The following is an 18,371-nucleotide window of genomic DNA, read 5'->3' on the forward strand; positions in this document are numbered from 1 at the left end:
GTCCCAACTTCGTGGCTAGACTTTGGAATCTGGCACCCAATTCTCAAATGTGTCAGAGTGGTCCCATTCCAAATTATAGGGACTTATTTATATGGTGCTTTGCATCTCATTTGCCTACTGCTCGTACAATGTGGGAAAGGCACAGAAAGCCCACTCCTGCGGCCCTGCTCCTTTCTCCTGTACAAATATTTAGCCCCTTCATTCTATTAATCTCACCTCCACTTTAGTGAGGACTAGGCTAGTGTCCCTCAAAAAAAGACACTCTTTAAACTGGAGGATATGCCACCCCTTCTCCTTCTGCTCTTTAGTGTCTACTAACTGTGAGAAGACGAGGTGGGTGAGCAGAGAATAAGAGGTGGCCCCAGGAGCCTCGGATGGATATAAAGCCCAAATAGAGAAACATAGAAGGATAGGAAGGTACTCAGACTGATAAAAAGGGAGAGGCACAGGCATAAGGAGAGAAAGACAGAGGAGATGACAGAGCGAAAGGGGTCTAAAAGAAAAAGAAGAAAGCTGAAGGAAGGGAACAGAGGGGAGCCAAGGAGAAGGGCCTGTTGAGTGACATAGGCCCTGATGTGACGTGATGTGATGTGATGTGACAAGGCGATCTGCAAGCTGCTTGTCTCGGCAAAAATGCAACTGATACTGGAGCAAGGCAGTGCAGAGGGGAGTTGGCGGGGTGGAGAATGCATGTCAGGGGAGTTGAGGCCTGAACTCAGCCTCCAGCCCCACAGGCCCCTCCACTCCCAGAGTCGAGGGTGGGGGTCGGTCCCAGGGAGCATGGGATTCAGCTGAGATGTTTCACTCTTTAGTGACCAGAGGCCAATGAGCTCCTGGGGCTGGTGGCCAAAAGGTGTGGTTCCTCCCTGGCCAAAAGCTCTGGGCAAGCAGCTGGAACCCAGGGATGGGGAGAGGTACCTGGGGTGTCCTGGCAGAGGTACCTAGTGGCTGAGGGAGTCTGAGCCAGGCACACCTCCAAAGAATGATGACTGCCCCTTCCTCTCCCCAGGCCCAAAGGCAAGAGGAATGAATGGGTGAGAATACACGTGGCAGTGGGCTGTGGGTAGTCATTGGATGAGGGCCGCAGTCCTATCTGAAGTTTCTTCAGTCCTCAGGATGTGTTCCATAAAGTAAGAGGGAGGGAAGGAGGAGGGAGAAAATGAATCAGGCCATACTTTCCATCTTAGCCTCACCACTCACAAGCTGAGCAACCTGGCATAAACTAAACGATGTCTCCAGACCTCGGCTTCCTTCTCCATAAAATGGGAGTGACAAAAAGTGCACCTCATGGGGTTGTTTTGAGAATTAAATAGGGTACTGGATGCAAACAGCTTATGGGAGTGCCTGACACAGGGAACACTCAATGGAGAATAGCTGCTGCTTTTGTTGTTGTAGTTGCTATTGTTGTTCTGTTGTTTCTGCGTTATTATTTCAACTACGTTTGCAAAGTGTTGGGAGTGAGGCAACTTTCATTTTCCTATATTTTCCAAGGTAGAGGAGGCAGTTTCAAGAATAGTCTGAGTCCCCTAAATTACAACCTAATAACACATATTCGTGCATCTAGGTACTTTTTTGAGTATACCAAGTGCTTTCAGGTGCATTAACTCTGTAGAATAGGCGTTATCATCCACATGTATAAAGGAGGGAATCAGTGACCAGAGAGCCTGAGACCAGACCAGGGTTCCTGCACTCACGGAGTCCAGAGCCAGGTGCAGAAGCTGTGTCCAGGGGTGCCCTTTCCAGGCAGCACTGTTCAGCCGACTGAGGGAGGTCCCAGCAGCTGCCCAGGGGCACCCCGATCCCCCCAGCCAAGTCCCAGAGCCCCTAGAGATTTCTCAAGGCTGGCCATCTGTCTCCCCAGCCCTGCACTGGCCCTGGCAGTGCCCGATCTCCCCCGGGCTGTCGCGGTACACGCCGCAGCATTTTACTTCTGCTCCGGAGTAATGAAAGAGGTTTTTTTCCCCTCAGAATTTAATTTCACGCCTGAGACTCGGTGATTAATTCCCTCCCCCACTCCACCGCCCCTTCCCCCACCACCCTGTCAGCCCCTCTCCTTGTAAATTCTGCGATGTGCCACGGAATTTGTGTGTTTTGCATCAATTAAATGTCACATTGAGTAATTTTTCCCTTGCACCGGGTTTGTTTATCCTAACCATTCCCACAGGGTTGTGGTGGGAAGAGGCCAAAGAAGCTGGCAGGGAAGAGGGAGGGCCCGAATAGTAATTTCTCGGTACATCTGCATAGTGATTTAATGTCTGTCAAACTCTGACATACATTTTGCCATTGCTATCTACAACAACCTTGTGAGATCTGGAGGCAACCTTATCACCTCCACCTCATGTGCAGATGAGGAAACGCAGGCTCTGAGAGATCATAAGACTCACTCAAGGTCACACAGTGAACTGAGACCCAGAGAGACTTGCACCTGGGTCTTCTGAGTCCAGCCGGGGCTCATTTTGAAGAGCAGTGGGATGTGGGAAGGGAACCGAGTCTCCTGGAAAGTCTTTCTCCCAGGGAGGAGAATCTAAGAGAGATGAGCCGAGGACAGAGGGAATTTCCCATCAGACAAAGAGGATCCAGGGGGCTCCGCCGATCTTGGTTGAAACTCAAGGTGATTCCATCTCATATTCTATTCACTGAACAAGAGTGGAGAGAGACCTGGTTTTTGATCTTGGCTTAGCAGTGTGATCCTAGGCAGGTCGCTGCACCTTTCTAGTCTCAGGGTCATCTGCGTGTACCCTCCAACGTCCCTAAGCCAGTTCTATATTCTATGAGCGTATAACATTCTGCAGTGTGGGAAAAGCAGACCACTGGCCCACCCCACACCTGAGTGCTCCCGTTCATCCTCCCTCAGACATTAATGGTTCCACAGCTGAGGACCCTGCTCCGTGCCAGGCACCACGAGAGATACGGCCATGGAGGAACACTGCCCCAAGATGCTCACAGTCTTCCGGAGAAGCAGATACAGGGCCTGGTGCTAACTGCTGTTGGCGATGGCCATGGGGGCAGGTGGTGACAGTGATTGCTCCTGGCGAGGGAAAGGTGGTGGCTGGAGCCTCCCTTTCCACTGTATACTCTTCTATACTTTCTGAAGTTTTGGCATGTGTATATATTATACTTTTTAATTTCTTATTTAAAAAGAAAAGGTTTTTTGAAAATAAAATTAAAGAAAAAGAAAACTATGGGAGTCCAGTGAGAGTGGACTAGGGGAGACATCCAGAGGGGCGACGTTTAAGCTGGTTTGTGAAAGATGAATAAGAGTCAACCAAGCCGAGTGGGCTGGCTGGGCATCCAGCGGGAGGACAGTACGATGACACACATGCCACAAGTGGAAACTGCTGAGATGAGTGGTATAGAGCGGCAGTGAGCACAGGCTAGGCCAAGGGCCTGGTTGGGGCTAATCAGAGAAGGCCTTGGAATTCAAAATAAGTGTGGATTGTGTCATGTAGGTAAGGGGGCCTATGGAGGTTTTACAGCAGGGGGTCCCCAGTGGTCAGGAAGCTCAGGGAAGCCCTTTAGGGCAAGAACCAGCCTGAGATAACAGCCCAAGTACCACTCAGGCTTGGCAGCACGGCCATCGCACACAGAATCCTACATACGCAGGGCCTTGGTCTTCTGAAGTTTAGGGCCACAGATCCTGCAGTCACTGGTTTCTCTTGGTCTAGGAATGCAAAATAGAGGAGAATTGTTGGTGGGGTGCGGGGCGGGGGGCGGTTGTTGCAGAAGACTTAACTTCCAAATCCTCTGGGCTCTGACAGAAATGCACTGGCCTTCTCCCAGTCTTCCCAGATCGCAGGTGGGAAGAGACAGGACAGGGCAGGCAGATTGTTCCTCCATCTTTGAGGGGCACCCATGAGCCAGGTTGAGGCCCAGACCAAGACTTACCAAGAATTACAAACCCAAGATGTCATGATTCTCATGTCACAGGGACTCACTGTTCCTTGGTCTGGGCCAGACTACAGGGACTGTTTGCGTGACGGCAATCACACATACTCTCACCCTCTGTGCCTCGTGCTCTCTGCTCTCTTTCCCTTTTTCCATCTGTTTGTCATTCTAGCCCAGACGGCCTGCATACCTTCTACTCCATCAGCCCCTGCTCCCCATCATGATTCTCAGGGCCTCTGTCTGGCCCAAGTAGGAGACTTTGGGCCAGAGCCTGGGCTCAGCACCATGAGGCCTCCCACACTGGGTGTTCCTCACTCCGGGCACCAGGCTCCTGCTCTGGGTGTTTGCCTTTCCTTCCCAACCCCCAATTCACCTCACCCAGGGCTTCCCAGGACTGCTGACACTCTCTGCCTTCCAGACCCTGCTGAGTCAATCCCCACCATCCTTGACGGCTTCCACTCCCAGGAACTATGGGCCGGCCACACCGTGGAACTGCCCTGCGCCGCCTCTGGCTACCCTATTCCTGCCATACGCTGGCTCAAGGATGGCCGGCCCCTCCCAGCTGACAGCCGCTGGACCAAACGCATCACAGGGCTGACCATCAGTGATCTGCGGACTGAGGACAGCGGCACCTACATCTGCGAGGTCACCAACACCTTCGGCTCAGCAGAGGCCACAGGCACCCTCACGGTTATTGGTGAGCAGGAAAAGCCCCTCTTCCAGCCCCATCCTTTAGAGTAACCTTTGAAAGCACTGCAGTATGATAGAGAGGGATTTGGGAACAGCTTCCCCTCCCTCTGGCCAGCCCCGGGGGATCATCCCCTGGTTGGGGAAGGCAGTTTTGTGTCCTGGGAAAAGCCCTGGGTTTGAAATCAAACCTGCCTTTGGTTCTGGCAGCATCAGATAGTAACTGACTTTGGGCAAATTGCATAACCATGGTCATCACCTCCGTGCCCTTTTCTGTAAAATGGGATAATGATCCCAGCCTTCCTACTTCCCACAGATCACAGGGTCAGACGAGACCATGGGGGTGACAGTGACACACTCATGGGGCTCCTTGATTTGTTGGGAAGAGGCAGTATCTATACTGAAGGAAACAATGCTGATGTTAATCCATTAGAGAAGACATATGTATCTCTTCAGAGGCAATGTTCAGAATATTTTGTAATAATTGATAAGGGCCCTTATCAATCAGATCAGACACTGAGTATAAACAACCAACTCAGCCTTTCCAGGATGTGCCAGCAGGTATTAATGCTGGTTGTTCCTGTTCCTCCCCATCTCAGAGCCCCAGGGGTCCAGGGAGGCCATGTGGAGAGCAGGAGGCCTTAGCAGCAAGCCTCTGCGGCTGCTGAGCCCCGGGTAAGGAGGGAAGCAAAGACAGAGGGGGAAGAATACTGGAGGAGGATTCACGAAATCCAAGGGCACCTTTTGCCCCCACCCCACTCCTACTCCTCCCTCAGTTGACCAGGTCTCAGGTTCCCTGTCTGTAAAATGAAGAGGCTCTTCTAGCTCTGGTGTCCAGAATCTGAGCCTGAGTTCCCTACTCTCTGGGCTGCAGGAAAGGTGTTAGCAGTAGTAGGTCTGGGGTTTGGAGACCTTTGGGGGATCTCACTCCCAAGGGGCAGCAATAGCCTGATTCCCTGAACATTGTACCTGATGGCATCATGAGGGTCATTCAACCTGGGCAGTGGAAAGAGGCCATCCAAAGGTGATCTCGCCACCACCCTGCAGAAAGGTTCCCTCCGCCACCTCACCACCCATCTCATGGGCAAAGAGCTACAGGTCTGTAGACCCTCAGGTGGACCAGAGAACCATAGCAAAGCCCAACCTGTCCTGGGCTAACCTTTTGGGCATGGTACCCTGTTGTCCTCAGCCCAGATGTGGGCCCAGTCTCCTCCCCACAGTCGAGGGGTCCTGACAGTTGGAGTGAGTTTATCTGCAGTGCCAGGAAGAGCCCCCATCCCCCAATGCAAATTCACTGTGAAGCTGGAAAAGCAGAAAGAGCCTCAAGTAATGCACTGGGAGTGACAGTGCATGATACAGATGATTAGGTTAAAATGATGAAAGCTTTAGGTGGCCGAGGGTTTCCTCTCATACAAACAAGGCCTAGACAGCACGGCAAGCAGAGAGAAGGACCAAGGTTGGGATCCCACTTCTTGCACTAATCACTGTCCAAAATTTTGGTCTGATATTACCTTCACCCACTTCCCCACCCTTCTGCTACACACACACACACACACACAAACACACACATACTCTTGCATTTACACTCACACTCGCTTACACTGTCTCAGGGAACAGCTCAGGAACATACCCCAAAATCCTTGGAAAATTAGCAAACCTGACTCTGAGTAATTTGATGTTCATAGTACATACAGGCAAGCTGGTACTTACACACACACACACACACACACACACACACACACACACACACACACAGATATGTTGAAAGTTCACATATACATGTCCCTATACACACATGCACATGTATATGGTGCCCATATGCAGACACACGCATACTTCCATTGAACATGCTCACATCCTAGCACACGCACACAGATACACAATAAGTAATTGCCTACGGCAATGTACAAACTCCACTGCCCCTGAACATCTAGGTACATCTGATTCTCCTCTGACCCTCAGCTCCTACCCTCCCCCACAGTGGGCATGGCTATACAACCAGACTCAAAGGGAAGTGACATGGCTTTTTTCTGTCTTCTGTCCTCTCTGAAAGCCCCTCTCTGCCAAGTTCATGGAGAGGAAAGCAATGTTTTTCATACCCCACTTCCTAATTCTGCAACCAGGCCTCCCACCCATCATGCCACCAAGTCTGAGCAGGAGCACTGAGGATAGAGCAACTGGCTGGCAGAGCCCTGGGAGCCCTGGCTAATGACTGGGATAAGCAGGATGCCGCCTGCCTCATTGTGCACCGACACTTCCTGGCCAGCAGACAGAGGCTCTGGGAGTGAGTAGGGAGAGCTGAGCATGAGCAGACTCATGTATGCTTTGACTGCACCCACCCAAACGGGCCTTCAGTCCCCCATCTCCTACAGGCTGCTTCATTGGGGGTCCCAGACTCCTTCAGTCCTCAGCCTCCTTTCTAGAACCCCAAGTCCATGGAGATCAGGGGAGAGAGGCTGACTTGGGGCTGGTAACAAGGCAGCTGGTGAAACAATCAATAAACATGACTTAGGAAGTGGTAGGGATATAAAAATAAAGATAGCACCCTGTTCTCAAGTAGCTCACAGTCTAAAGGGAGAGACAGGTTTAGGGCCATACCACCTAGAACAAGCCCGATCCCGTCTGATCTCGGAAGGTAGGCAGGGTCGGGCTTGGTTAGTACTTGGATAGGAGACCACCTAGGAAGACTAGGTGCTGTAGGCATAAAAAATAAGGAATTGTAAGCTAACAAGGTCCTTGCAATCTGTGAGGTCAACCAAGGGTTGCCTCGCCTAAAAAATTATAAATAAATAAATAAATAAATAAATAAATAAATAAATAAATAAATAAATAGATAGATGGGCACAAAGAGGTTATTAAAGATGTGTGCTTAGCATGGTGTTAGTTACACACAAGGATCCCAGAAGAGGGATCCTTAGCCCAGCCTGGGAGAGGAGTGGTGTCCAGGAAGGCTTCCTTGAAGAGATGACACCTGAGCTCAGTGTGGAGGATGAGTAGGGATTAGATCAAGGGAGCAAAGAGCTTTCTAGGCTGAGACCTTAGGGTAAGAAGTAGCCCAGGGTGTGTAGGAACTATGAGCAGGCTGCTACTCTACAGACTGTGTACCTGAGAGGAGGGGCTAGGTCCCCATGGCCTTTATGACCTTTAATGTCACCCTGAGTTGTTGGGGCCATGGAAGTTCTGAGCAGGACAGTGGCCAGTTGTAGTATGGAGGACAGATGGAAGGACGCAGGGAAAAGGGTGGTAGGGAGGAGGGCACTGTCTGGGTCTAGGCTAGAGCTGTGAGCCTGCAGCAGGGCAGTGGCAGTAGGGGTGAAGAGCAGAGATTGAACAGACTCACAAATATAGTGGACAATTTGGTGACAGACAGAGGGGAGAGGGTTTGGGGGTCTGGAAGAATGGGGTGAAGGATTAAAGAAGTACAGATTAGTAGTTGATAGTTAGGCACAAGGATGGGGAACATGGCACAGGGAATGCAGTTAGCATTGATATGTTGGCTAAGTGGAGGGCCAGGGGAAGGAGGGAGCAATTGGGGGGATCGTTTTATGAACTATATAGATGTCTAACCAATGTCCTGTATACTTGAAACTAATTTAAATAAATAATTTTTTTTTAAAAAAAGCACCAATTAAAAAAAAAAAAAACATGGAGATTGACTGATGCATATAAAGAAAATCAGACCAGCAGAGGCAGCAGTTGGTTATCTGTTTGGGTATGGGAGACAAGTGGCTGGGCCAAGGGAACTTCCCTGGTGTCTGGGGTGGATGACAGAAGGACGATAAGCCAGGCAAGCTCCCGTCCAACTTCGGAGCTGGCTGAAGGGAGTGCCACAGCCCCACTCGAACAGAGGGGCACTCAACAAGAAAGTTCAGACCATCAGAACGAGAGGTACTGAGAGGTCTCCTAACCCGACCCTGGCATTTAACACATGAGTAAACTGAGGCCTAGAGAGGGGAATTCACTTGTCCCTGTCCCCACCCCAGGATTCTGGAGACAGAAGTAGGGCCTCCTGATTCCCCCTTTTGTGCCCACAGCCTGCCTCCAGCCATGCTCTACCCACACTAAGCCCTTTTTCTCTTCTTTTTCTCCCCTGTTTTCCCTTACGTCTCCCTGGCCCGGCCTAGACCCCCTTCATGTGACCCTAACACCAAAGAAGCTGAAGACCGGCATTGGCAGCACGGTCATCCTCTCCTGTGCCCTGATGGGCTCCCCTGAGTTCACCATCCGCTGGTACCGCAACACCGAGCTGGTGCTGCCCGATGAGGCCATCTCCATCCGCGGGCTCAGCAACGAGACCCTGCTCATCACCTCAGCCCAGAAGAGCCATTCCGGGGCCTACCAGTGCTTCGCCACCCGCAAGGCCCAGACCGCCCAGGACTTTGCCATCATTGTGCTTGAGGGTGAGCTGAAGCAGCCAGGACGGGGGTGGGTTCAGGACTCCCAAAGCCTGCCCAAGAAGTGCTCTACCCCAGGAACCCTCCCTTCCCTCCCGATAGGAGGCATTTATCCAGCACTTCCTACACACTAGGCAGATATCTGTCTTATTCAATCTTCCCAAGGGCCCTAGGTGAAGACAGATTTTTTAAATGTTACCTTTTTTGCAATTGAGGAAATTGAGGCTTCCGTCACTTGTCCAAGGTCAAGTGATGGCCAGTTCGGAGCAGGGATGTGCAAAATGAGGCTGGTGGAAGGGGCAGAGAGTAGAGCAGTAGGGACAGCCAGATATGGAGGGCACAGGGAAAGAGGCCAAGGAGGTGCCAAGGCAGTGACGAGGTGGGCAGTCCCAGGCCCTGCCAGGCACCAGGCTCTCCCTGGGTTTGAGTTAAGGGTCTCCCCAGAAATGCACAGGGGCTGGAGACTGGCTGAGTGTTGGATTAACATCAGCATTTTGCCGTGAAATGTAGGAAGGATGTAGAGGGCCTCTATTATATTTGCCTTGCTTTCTTTTTTTATGTTTGTTTTGTTTTTTTTTTTAAGTACTTAACACCTATTTTAATCTGTTATAACAATCTTGTGTAGAAGGATGGCCAAAGTCAACAATTACATCCCTCATGTTCCATGGAGGAAGCTGGGGCACCAGGGTTGATCATTCTGTCCAAGGTTGCTTGGTAGCCAAGACTAAGACCCAGCCACAGATCCTCACCACCATTCACCTCTAAGCAGCTTGCATTTTAAGCCTCAAACTTCAGGTTTTGTGCTTTAGGCTTGTTGCTATAGCATCACTACCACCACCGCCTCCTGCTGGAATGAGAATTAGAATCAGACTCCATAGGTCCCGCGTGGTCAGTTCCCAGTCCCACACAGTTAACCTCTGAGCCTCTCTATCTTTATGAATAAAGGGAGGAGAAAGATGTGGAAGAGGAAAAGTTGAGAGGAGTAATATTTATTAAGCACTTACAAAGTGCTGTGCTAAGCATCTTGAATGCATTTAATTCATTTAATCCTCACAGCATCAGTATGAGGAATTTATACTCATTATCCCCATTATCACCATCCTCCATGGCTAAGAGATGCAAGGACTCAGAGAGATCAAGTAACTTGCCCAAACACACAGAGCTAAAGTGGTTGAGGGTGGATTCAAACCCAGGAGTCTCAATTTATATGCAATAGTAATTGGCCCCTCACAAGGTTTTGCAGATAGCCCATGAATTACTGTACATGAAAGTTCTTCATATCATTATGCCCACTGCTTTCCCTCCTCTCTCTGCGGGGTGGGGTGGCCTTTTGGGATGGTCACTCAGTGGCTCAGTGACTCTGAAGGGGGCTCTTCACTCCCTGCAGACGGCACGCCCCGCATCGTCTCCTCCTTCAGCGAGAAGGTGGTCAACCCCGGGGAGCAGTTCTCACTGATGTGTGCCGCCAAGGGTGCCCCACCCCCCACTGTCACCTGGGCTCTGGACGATGAACCCATCGTGCGGGATGGAAGTCACCGCACCAACCAGTACACCATGTCCGACGGCACCACCATCAGCCACATGAACGTCACGGGCCCCCAGATCCGCGACGGGGGCGTGTACCGGTGCACGGCGCAGAACTCGGTGGGCAGTGCTGAATATCAGGCGCGAATAAACGTAAGAGGTGCCTGTCTACATTTAAATATCAGAATAGGCTTTTGAGTTCCTTTGCCATCTCTGTGGTTACCATTATTCTTGTGGTGATTAGTAATTATTATTGTCATTTTGATTTTAGTAGAGGTCTCTCTCCTCTTTCTCCCCCTTTCCCCCCACCCTCCACAGTCCCATCCTCCACTGATGTGTGTGTGTGTGTGTGTGCGTGCGTGTGTATATGTGTCAGTGTGTGTGTCTCTGTGTGGCTGTCTGTCCATCTGTCTGTCTGGTACAGCTCACTGCCTTGGCATTCCCACCTTATCCTCCTCCCCCTTCTCCTCCTCTGCAGTCTAGCTTGCCCGCCTCCCCATTCCTCCCATCAAATCTCTCTGGGCCCAGGTACACTAAGTACCCTGCTAGCACCTACCATCTTGACCAGGGCCTTTCAAGGACAAGGACAGGGAAGGGGCAATGGGGTCAGGCTTGACCTCTGATAAGGATGTCCACCAAGCTGTGCTCCCAGTGCCCTCCCACTGAACATCCCCGGGATGTTCCAAGAGGTGTAAGCAGCAGGAGCCAGAGCATCATCTTCTCCTAATCCTCCATCCTCCTCTTCTCCCCACCCCAAGGCTCAAGCTATCAAGACTAGGAGGCTCAGGCTGAGTGGGAGTGCCCCAAGGCAGGCAGCTACACGGGAAGGAGCCCACAAAGTGATCATTCCCAGTTCTCTAAGTTACTGTGGTGAAAATAGAGTCTCCTCTGAAGCTCTTTGCAGCCCCGTGGGGTCAGATTAGTCTCTACCAGTGACCCCTTAGGCAAGGAAAGAGAGGAGGGGCACTGGTCCAGGGGTGTCTGGTGGTTGCCATGGAGCAAGGAAGGGGAGCAGAGGGTTCATGCTAAATTCACCTGTGCCAGGTCTCCAACTCTATAGGAGAAATCTGCCCTCCCTTAGGCCCTCTCCTCTGAAATTGGAAGGGGACAGAGTTACAGGGTCCCCGGAGAATCCCTGGCCCAGCCCCTCATCTACTAGGTAGGGAACCTGAAGCCTGGAGTTTCTTGCACCCCCTCCAACACTGCCCTGCACGGCAGCCTGTGAGCCCCTTTACAACAATCTGTCTAGCTGACCCAGCTGAGGACACTCCCCTTCCCAGTCAGTGTGATCAGAGCCCCCTCTTATAGCCTCTTCTCAGGAGCCCACAAAACACATTTACCTGTTAAAATCATTAATTAGTCCAATGAAGACCTTCTTATTGTCCTTTAAATATTTAATGTATATAAGATCCTTTTGGGTACAAGACCATTATTAGCAAGTTGAATGACAATAGCAAAATCTTTACATTTCTTAATCTCCTCATAAATGAGGACTCACTCTCCCAAATTCCAGTCACTTCTTGGTGAGGCTTCAGTTTGGTCACATACCCCCTTCGTGTTAGGGGAATGAATTCTTGCCCCAGGCATGAATGGAACATGTCTGTTTGCAACTGTTTGAAGCTAATACAGAGAGTCCTGGAGAGACCACAGTTGCCCCCAGTTCCAGCCTCTGCCTTTAGCCTTGTAACAACCGTCTGCTTTTTTCCCACCACCACCACCACCACCACCACCGAATTTCAATCCCCTGACAGTTTCAGAGGGCCAAGCAACTAAGAGCAACACAGGGCAGGGCCTGGCTGTCCCTGGCTAACCACACCGCTTGCCCCTCCTTTCCTCCTCCTCCCTCCTGACTCCTGCCCAGGCCCCCCCAGCATCCGCGCAATGAGGAACATCACGGCTGTCGCCGGGCGGGACACCCTTATTAACTGCAGGGTCATCGGCTACCCCTACTACTCCATCAAGTGGTACAAGGATGCTCTGCTGCTGCCCGACAACCACCGCCAGGTGGTATTTGAGAACGGAACGCTCAAGCTGACTGACGTGCAGAAGGGCATGGATGAGGGGGAGTACTTGTGCAGTGTCCTCATCCAGCCCCAGCTGTCCATCAGCCAGAGTGTCCACGTGGCCGTCAAAGGTAGGCCTCCCCCGGAACAGTGCCTGCCTGGTCACCTGGGATTGTGGGTCTTCCTCCAGCCAGCTGCTCAGGAGGCAGCAGGCCATCCTGAGCGAGAGGGAGGCCAAGGAAGAGAGAGCCTCGGTGTGGTGTTTGAGAGAAAGGAGGCAGGGTGGGAGACTGGGGGGGGCATACGGAGGCCACAAGTGCCTCTACATCCAGGTTCACTCCATGAGCTGCACTGACCCCAGGGGCATGAGGGGCCAGTCACACGCAAGGAAGAGCCAGGTCACCTTCTGGGCAAGAGGCCTAGGATAGAGATGGCAGGCCATGTAGGTCCCCTGATGTCAGCATGGAGCCACCGAGAACTCAGCAGGGGCCCACCAGAGACAAACAAAAAGAGGTAAGGGGCAGGAGCTGGGAGAGCAGCAGCAGCAGGAGGCTGAGTGGAGGGAGCATATGCTGGGCACCCCAGCTCACGTCTAGGGTACAGGTTGGCTGGCTCAGGCTGCTTTTACAGGACTGGTAAGGACCTTCCAACTGCTGATGCTGCTTGAGGCCTGGAAAGCAACTCCTGGTGCTTAAAAACCTCCTTCCTCCCAGACCCTTCATGCTTACCTGGATGAGGTCTGTGTTTTGTGCCTGGGCACTGAGCACCTTGCCTAGTACAAGGGAGCCATTCAGTAAATGTCCGTGGATTAAATGAATGAATGAATATAAATGAGTAAATAAATGAATGTATGAGTAAATGATGGATGTCCCCTTGGTTCAGGGGCTTTGCAGATGTGTGACGCTCCCTCCCAAATACACTCTTTAGAACTGGCAGGCATGGAGACTGTCTGGGCAGTGAGTGAGAGAAGGGTGGCCTGGTTGCTCTGAGGGGATGACTTGCCAGACCAGGCTGAGGAGAGGTAAGTGAAAGCCAGGCAGCCTCTGTCTAACTCAGAAGTACACAGAGCGAGGAAGGGATGCTCCACCTCAGGAGTGAAGAAAGAGCTTTTGGGGCCACCTGAGAGGGAGTCAGAAAGAGAGACAGGATCCATGAGAACTGTGTGAGCCTTTGTTACCTGGACGTCTGTGTCACCCGAGGGAGATGAGGAGGGGAGGCTGGAGAGGCTCCCTCCATGTCCCCAAGGGACAACATAAACCAGGAGAAAAAAGTTAGCCTGGGCCCTGGGGCCCATGGGAAGGAAGAAAAAGCAGAGGTATCTGGGCCCGTGAAGGCCCTGGCCCCAGGGGGCAGGCCCCAGTAGGTCCCAAACTCCTGAAGTAAGATCGAATAGAGCCCTTGTGGACTGAAAGAAAGAAGTCTGAGAGAAGGATGAGTGGGAAGACACGTGCTGCATTTGGTTTTGACCCCTTCGAGCATGTGGTAATGATAGTACCTCCAGGTAGAAATGCCAGGACAGCAGGCAAAACTGAACAGTAGCAGGGAAAGGCAGGATCGGTACTTCTCTCTTGTGCTCCTTGTCACCCAGCTCACCCTCACTGGCACACAGGAGCCTTGTCACATGCATCCTTGTGCACCCACCACCTGTCACAGTGCTAGACAGTGAGTGTTCTTGAACTAAAACTGAGACAGTAGTCTGGATTGAAGTGACTTACTGAGAAGCCTCTACTTGAGCCCTGGAAACTGGGAGGCAGCTCTGTGGCCATCTCAGGCCTGGGGAAGAAGGAGGAGTCCCATACAGCATCTGCTTCCCTGCTTCCTAGGCAGGCCGAAGGCCATCCTGGGCACCTTCACAGTCTACTGCCTCTTCCCAGCCCAGGGGCCTTGTCCTAGCAAGAACCTCCAACTCCCAGGCCATATCCTCATTTTGGTAGTCCTGGAACACAGTGCAGCCTGCATCCCCACTCCAGGCATCACGGGCCTGTATCCATTTCCGTTACAAGCAGTGGACCAAGAGTTTACGTGTAAACATCACATATTAAAACATCTAACCTTTGCTCTATCCCCTTAGACCACCCGCACCAGCGAGCATTTGGCCGGGTTTGTTGGCTAAAAATAAATAAATAAATAACAGGGCTCCAGCGAGCCTCAGAGTACGCAGAGCATCCTGAAAGCTGCTTCGGCTCATCAATTATTCAACCCTATTCAGGGAGCGATCAGTCCTAATGAATTGAATCTGATGCATTCCGTCTCAGTGACTTGCTGGGCCTGTTGTGATTGTGCTGTGCTGAGCGACAATGTCTCTCCAACCCCGAGAAGGGGGAGTGTGTGTGTGTGTGTGTGTGTGTGTGTGCGTGCGCGCGTGTACGCGCGTACATCTGTGGTTGTGTGTGTGTGTGTGATCCCACAGGGCAAAACCCATGCACCAGCACCTAGCACGAGCTTGGCATTCATAAAGCAGGGAGGAGTGTGTGTATAGCGTACGGGTGTGTGTACACACATTCCCTCTTTCCCACCTCAGTGTCTGAAAATCTAGCCCTAGCAGGGCTGTGGTCACCTGTTTCCTCTCCAGACCAAGAAGCAGCATTTGTATGAGTGGCTCTGAGACCCTGTGACCCTGCCACTCCAAAAGCTCAAGTCTCTCATTCTCCCCTCTTTCACCTACTCCCTCCCCCACCTCATTAGAATGCACTTTTACGGAGAACGCATCAGAGCTGATTATGAGCATGCTGCCTGATTAGCTGATGTGCTGTTCCAAGAGCTACTCAAGGAGGAGGGTAAAGGAGGTGGCCCTGGGTGTGGAAAGGGGCCCTGACTCTGGGGTAGGAAGGAATGGGCCCCAGGACAGCACTCTAGACCCCACTCTACTGCCGGGCCTGGACATGCCCCCCACCCAAAGGATCAGAGCAGAGATCTGGAGTGTAGAAAGGGTGAGGTGGGGTCCGGGCGGGGCACTAGAAGCTTGAGACCAATTGGAAGCCCTCCCCGCCCCACCATCTCTCTGTGGAGTGAAGGGCTGTGGGCAGGGTGGGGCAAAAACCCATTCTGCTCCATGAACTGGAAAAACAACCGCTGACTCTATTCCTTCTGGGATTGCTTGTCTTCTGATGAATTTTTCACTGAGCTAAGAGCAGAACACAACAGACATGCATGTACATGCATGCGCACACATGTGCAGAGACTGGTGTGCATGAGTACCCATGCATGTACACTTTGGTACACACCATATACATGTACATGCAACAAATACACATTAACCTATCCATACTTGCACACACACACACACACATGCTAGCAGTTACATATGCACAAATGTTTCTTTTGTCCATATCCTCTTATAAGGCAACATTCCTGGGCCACAAAAAGTGACTGTAGGTGATGTCATATGAAATATCGCCCAGGTCAGCCAGCTGTGGTCCAGCAAGATGGAAAGGGTTGAGGGGAGGGAGGGCAAGGATGATTTGAGGGCTGCCTGGGGTTTGGTGCATGTGACACTGACCGGCAGGGGAGAACCAGGCTGAGGGAAGGCGAGTGCTTGTCTCTGGGCACCCTCAGAGATCTTTGGCAGGATGCTAAGAGGAGGGCACTTGGATTCAACCTAGATTTGGTGTCTTTAGGGCCCCCTGTAGCTGAAAAACAATGTAGCATAAAAGTATCTCTGGGCACACAGGCCAAATATTTAATTAACTAAGGAGGCAGGGCAGCAAGTAGGGTTCCTTGGCTTTGGCTCAGTGAGGGAACATCTCCATTGCCACATCCGAGCCTCTTGAGGCCTCTAAAGCCAAAACAAGGGCATAAGGTACTTTCTGTTTATGTCCAGCAAGGCTAGGACCAGGAGAGAGTGCTAGGTCCCTGTGGAAAACAAACGGAAGAGGGCGCACACACACACACACACACACATACTCACATTCACACACACCCTCACACACACTCAGTCACACATCCGCACTGCCAATGCTCATACTCCCCACCCACACCCATTCTTCCCTCACTACTCAGTCCTGGAACCTTTGGAGGAGGTCTCCTTCCACCCTGGTGAATGGGTTTCTGTGATCATAGCGCTTAAGAGAGATTCGGCCACCTGGCCAAATGTTTGCTATTGGCAGAGATAGAGGTTTGGAAGGAATCCACCAGAATCCACAGGAAGGGGGCACAACAGGTTCCACAGGGGCAGATTGCCCAATTGTACTCAGAGGAGGTGGCACCAAAGAGGCTGCTGCCAACAGCACTACTCCTCAGCAGAGAGAGCCAGGAATGTAGGAGCAAGCATCCTCCTTATCGGACAGGCAGGGCTCAAGACGATGATGGTGGTCATGATGATGATAAAGGAGCAGCATCCATTTATTCATCCAGTGACAATTACTGTGCACCCACTATATTCCAGGCACTTCCAGGCCCTATGCTGTGAACACAGCTGTACTCAAGACAAACAAAAATCCCTGCTTTCAGGGAGCTCCCATTCTGGCAGGGAAATGGATAGTACATAAAATGCCAAAAAGGTGTCTCATGTCAAGTAGGAAGTAGGGATGTGAGTGCCAAAGCGAGGGGAGAGTAGTTTGCACCTTTAAATAAGGTGGTCAGGGAAGGCCCTTCTACGGAGAGGGTTATATAGAAAAAACTGAAGTAAATTGTTATTATTCCTAAACTACTAGACTTGTTACAAGTGGAAAATCGGCGTCAGCGCTTTAGAGGTTCCTTGGTCCAACTCCTTCATTTGGCAGATGAGGAAGCTGAGGCTCAGGGGTGGAGGCAGGGTGGTGGTAAGGAGATGAGTTGCTCTCGGTCTCTTGCATGGATAGCAGGGTCTGGAACCCAGGTGTCTTGGTTCCCAGGCATAGTTCTTTCCCTGGCTCCATGCTGCATAGGCAGAGAAGCTCCAGCTTCTTACAGTGCCCATTACTGCCAAACACGCGCAGTGAATACAAAGGCTCAGTCTCAAAGAGATAATGACAGACACTATAGAGTGTTTATGGGCTGGGCTGGTGGTCAGCACATCCTCCTCTGCACAGCACTCCAAAACAAGTGGCCATAAAGGTTTTATGGTGGCCATACACCTTGTGGACTGCCTCAGCCACTGCCTCAGCCACTTCTCAGCCTCTTCACCATTCCATCACCTTGCTCCAGCCCTGTGTTTCTCAAAGCTGATGGAATTGGCCTCTTGCCAAGATGATTGCAGCCTGAGCAGGGCTTTGGAAAAGAAGTCCCTGAGGTGACACAGCATTCATGCCCCCTACATTCAGGCTGCGTGCTAGGGAAATGCTGGGACTCAAGGGGTAGGAGGGGGGTGCAATTGTGGCTGCAGTCAGCACTAAAGCATCAACATTAAGACAAAGGTGGTCAGATCCCCCAGCTGCTGACAATGCTTTTTATCCCCAGGGGTGGAAATAGTTACACACATTCAACTAGCCCATGTCCACCTTATTGGAAAAGGTGCTGCTGACTCACAGGTCAGAAAGTGGCCCCACATCCAGGCAGCTGCCCACAGACACATTTCAGAGACCCACAGCATGCTTCTTGGTCCTTTCACTCACAGCACTCCTCCTAGTATTCAGCAAGCCAGCGAAGGAGCCAGGATCCCTATGCTTTCTTCTCCCCGCAGGCTGTCCTCGGGTGCCCATAGTTATAGGGTTGTCAGAATGCTATTCCAGAGCCGAGGAATTCTGTGAGCAGCTCTGGCCCCTAGGACTCCCACCAGAGAGTTCCTAAAGGGATACTGATCAGCCACGTGATCATACCTGCCCGTCAACCCACAGCAGGGACAGAGGGTGGAGGATGGAGGGGAGCCAGGAGCCTGCCTTGGATCTCAGGGAAGTCATCTGGTCATCTGCCCCACACAGGTAGGTAATGCTCTAGAGGGCTCTGGCCAGTCCAGGTGAAT

General features: G+C 51.6%; 1 protein-coding gene and 1 pseudogene across 1 annotated transcript in view; both read left to right on the forward strand.

Moving 5' to 3' along the window:
* DSCAML1 (DS cell adhesion molecule like 1) overlaps nt 1-18,371 on the forward strand; it is a gene marked incomplete at its 5' end in the record, with an annotated part of 99,650 nt that overhangs the window by 2,360 nt on the left and 78,919 nt on the right. Inside the window, 4 exons of the mRNA XM_023524890.1 lie at nt 4,304-4,582; nt 8,697-8,972; nt 10,354-10,650; nt 12,352-12,624. Of these exons, the coding sequence (XP_023380658.1) occupies nt 4,304-4,582; nt 8,697-8,972; nt 10,354-10,650; nt 12,352-12,624 (1,125 nt within the window). The remainder of the gene's footprint in view (nt 1-4,303; nt 4,583-8,696; nt 8,973-10,353; nt 10,651-12,351; nt 12,625-18,371) is intronic.
* LOC111732930 lies at nt 7,157-7,275 on the forward strand (annotated as a pseudogene).

Source organism: Pteropus vampyrus, unplaced genomic scaffold, assembly GCF_000151845.1.
Source record: "Pteropus vampyrus isolate Shadow unplaced genomic scaffold, Pvam_2.0 Scaffold505, whole genome shotgun sequence".
Lineage (NCBI taxonomy): Eukaryota > Metazoa > Chordata > Mammalia > Chiroptera > Pteropodidae > Pteropus > Pteropus vampyrus.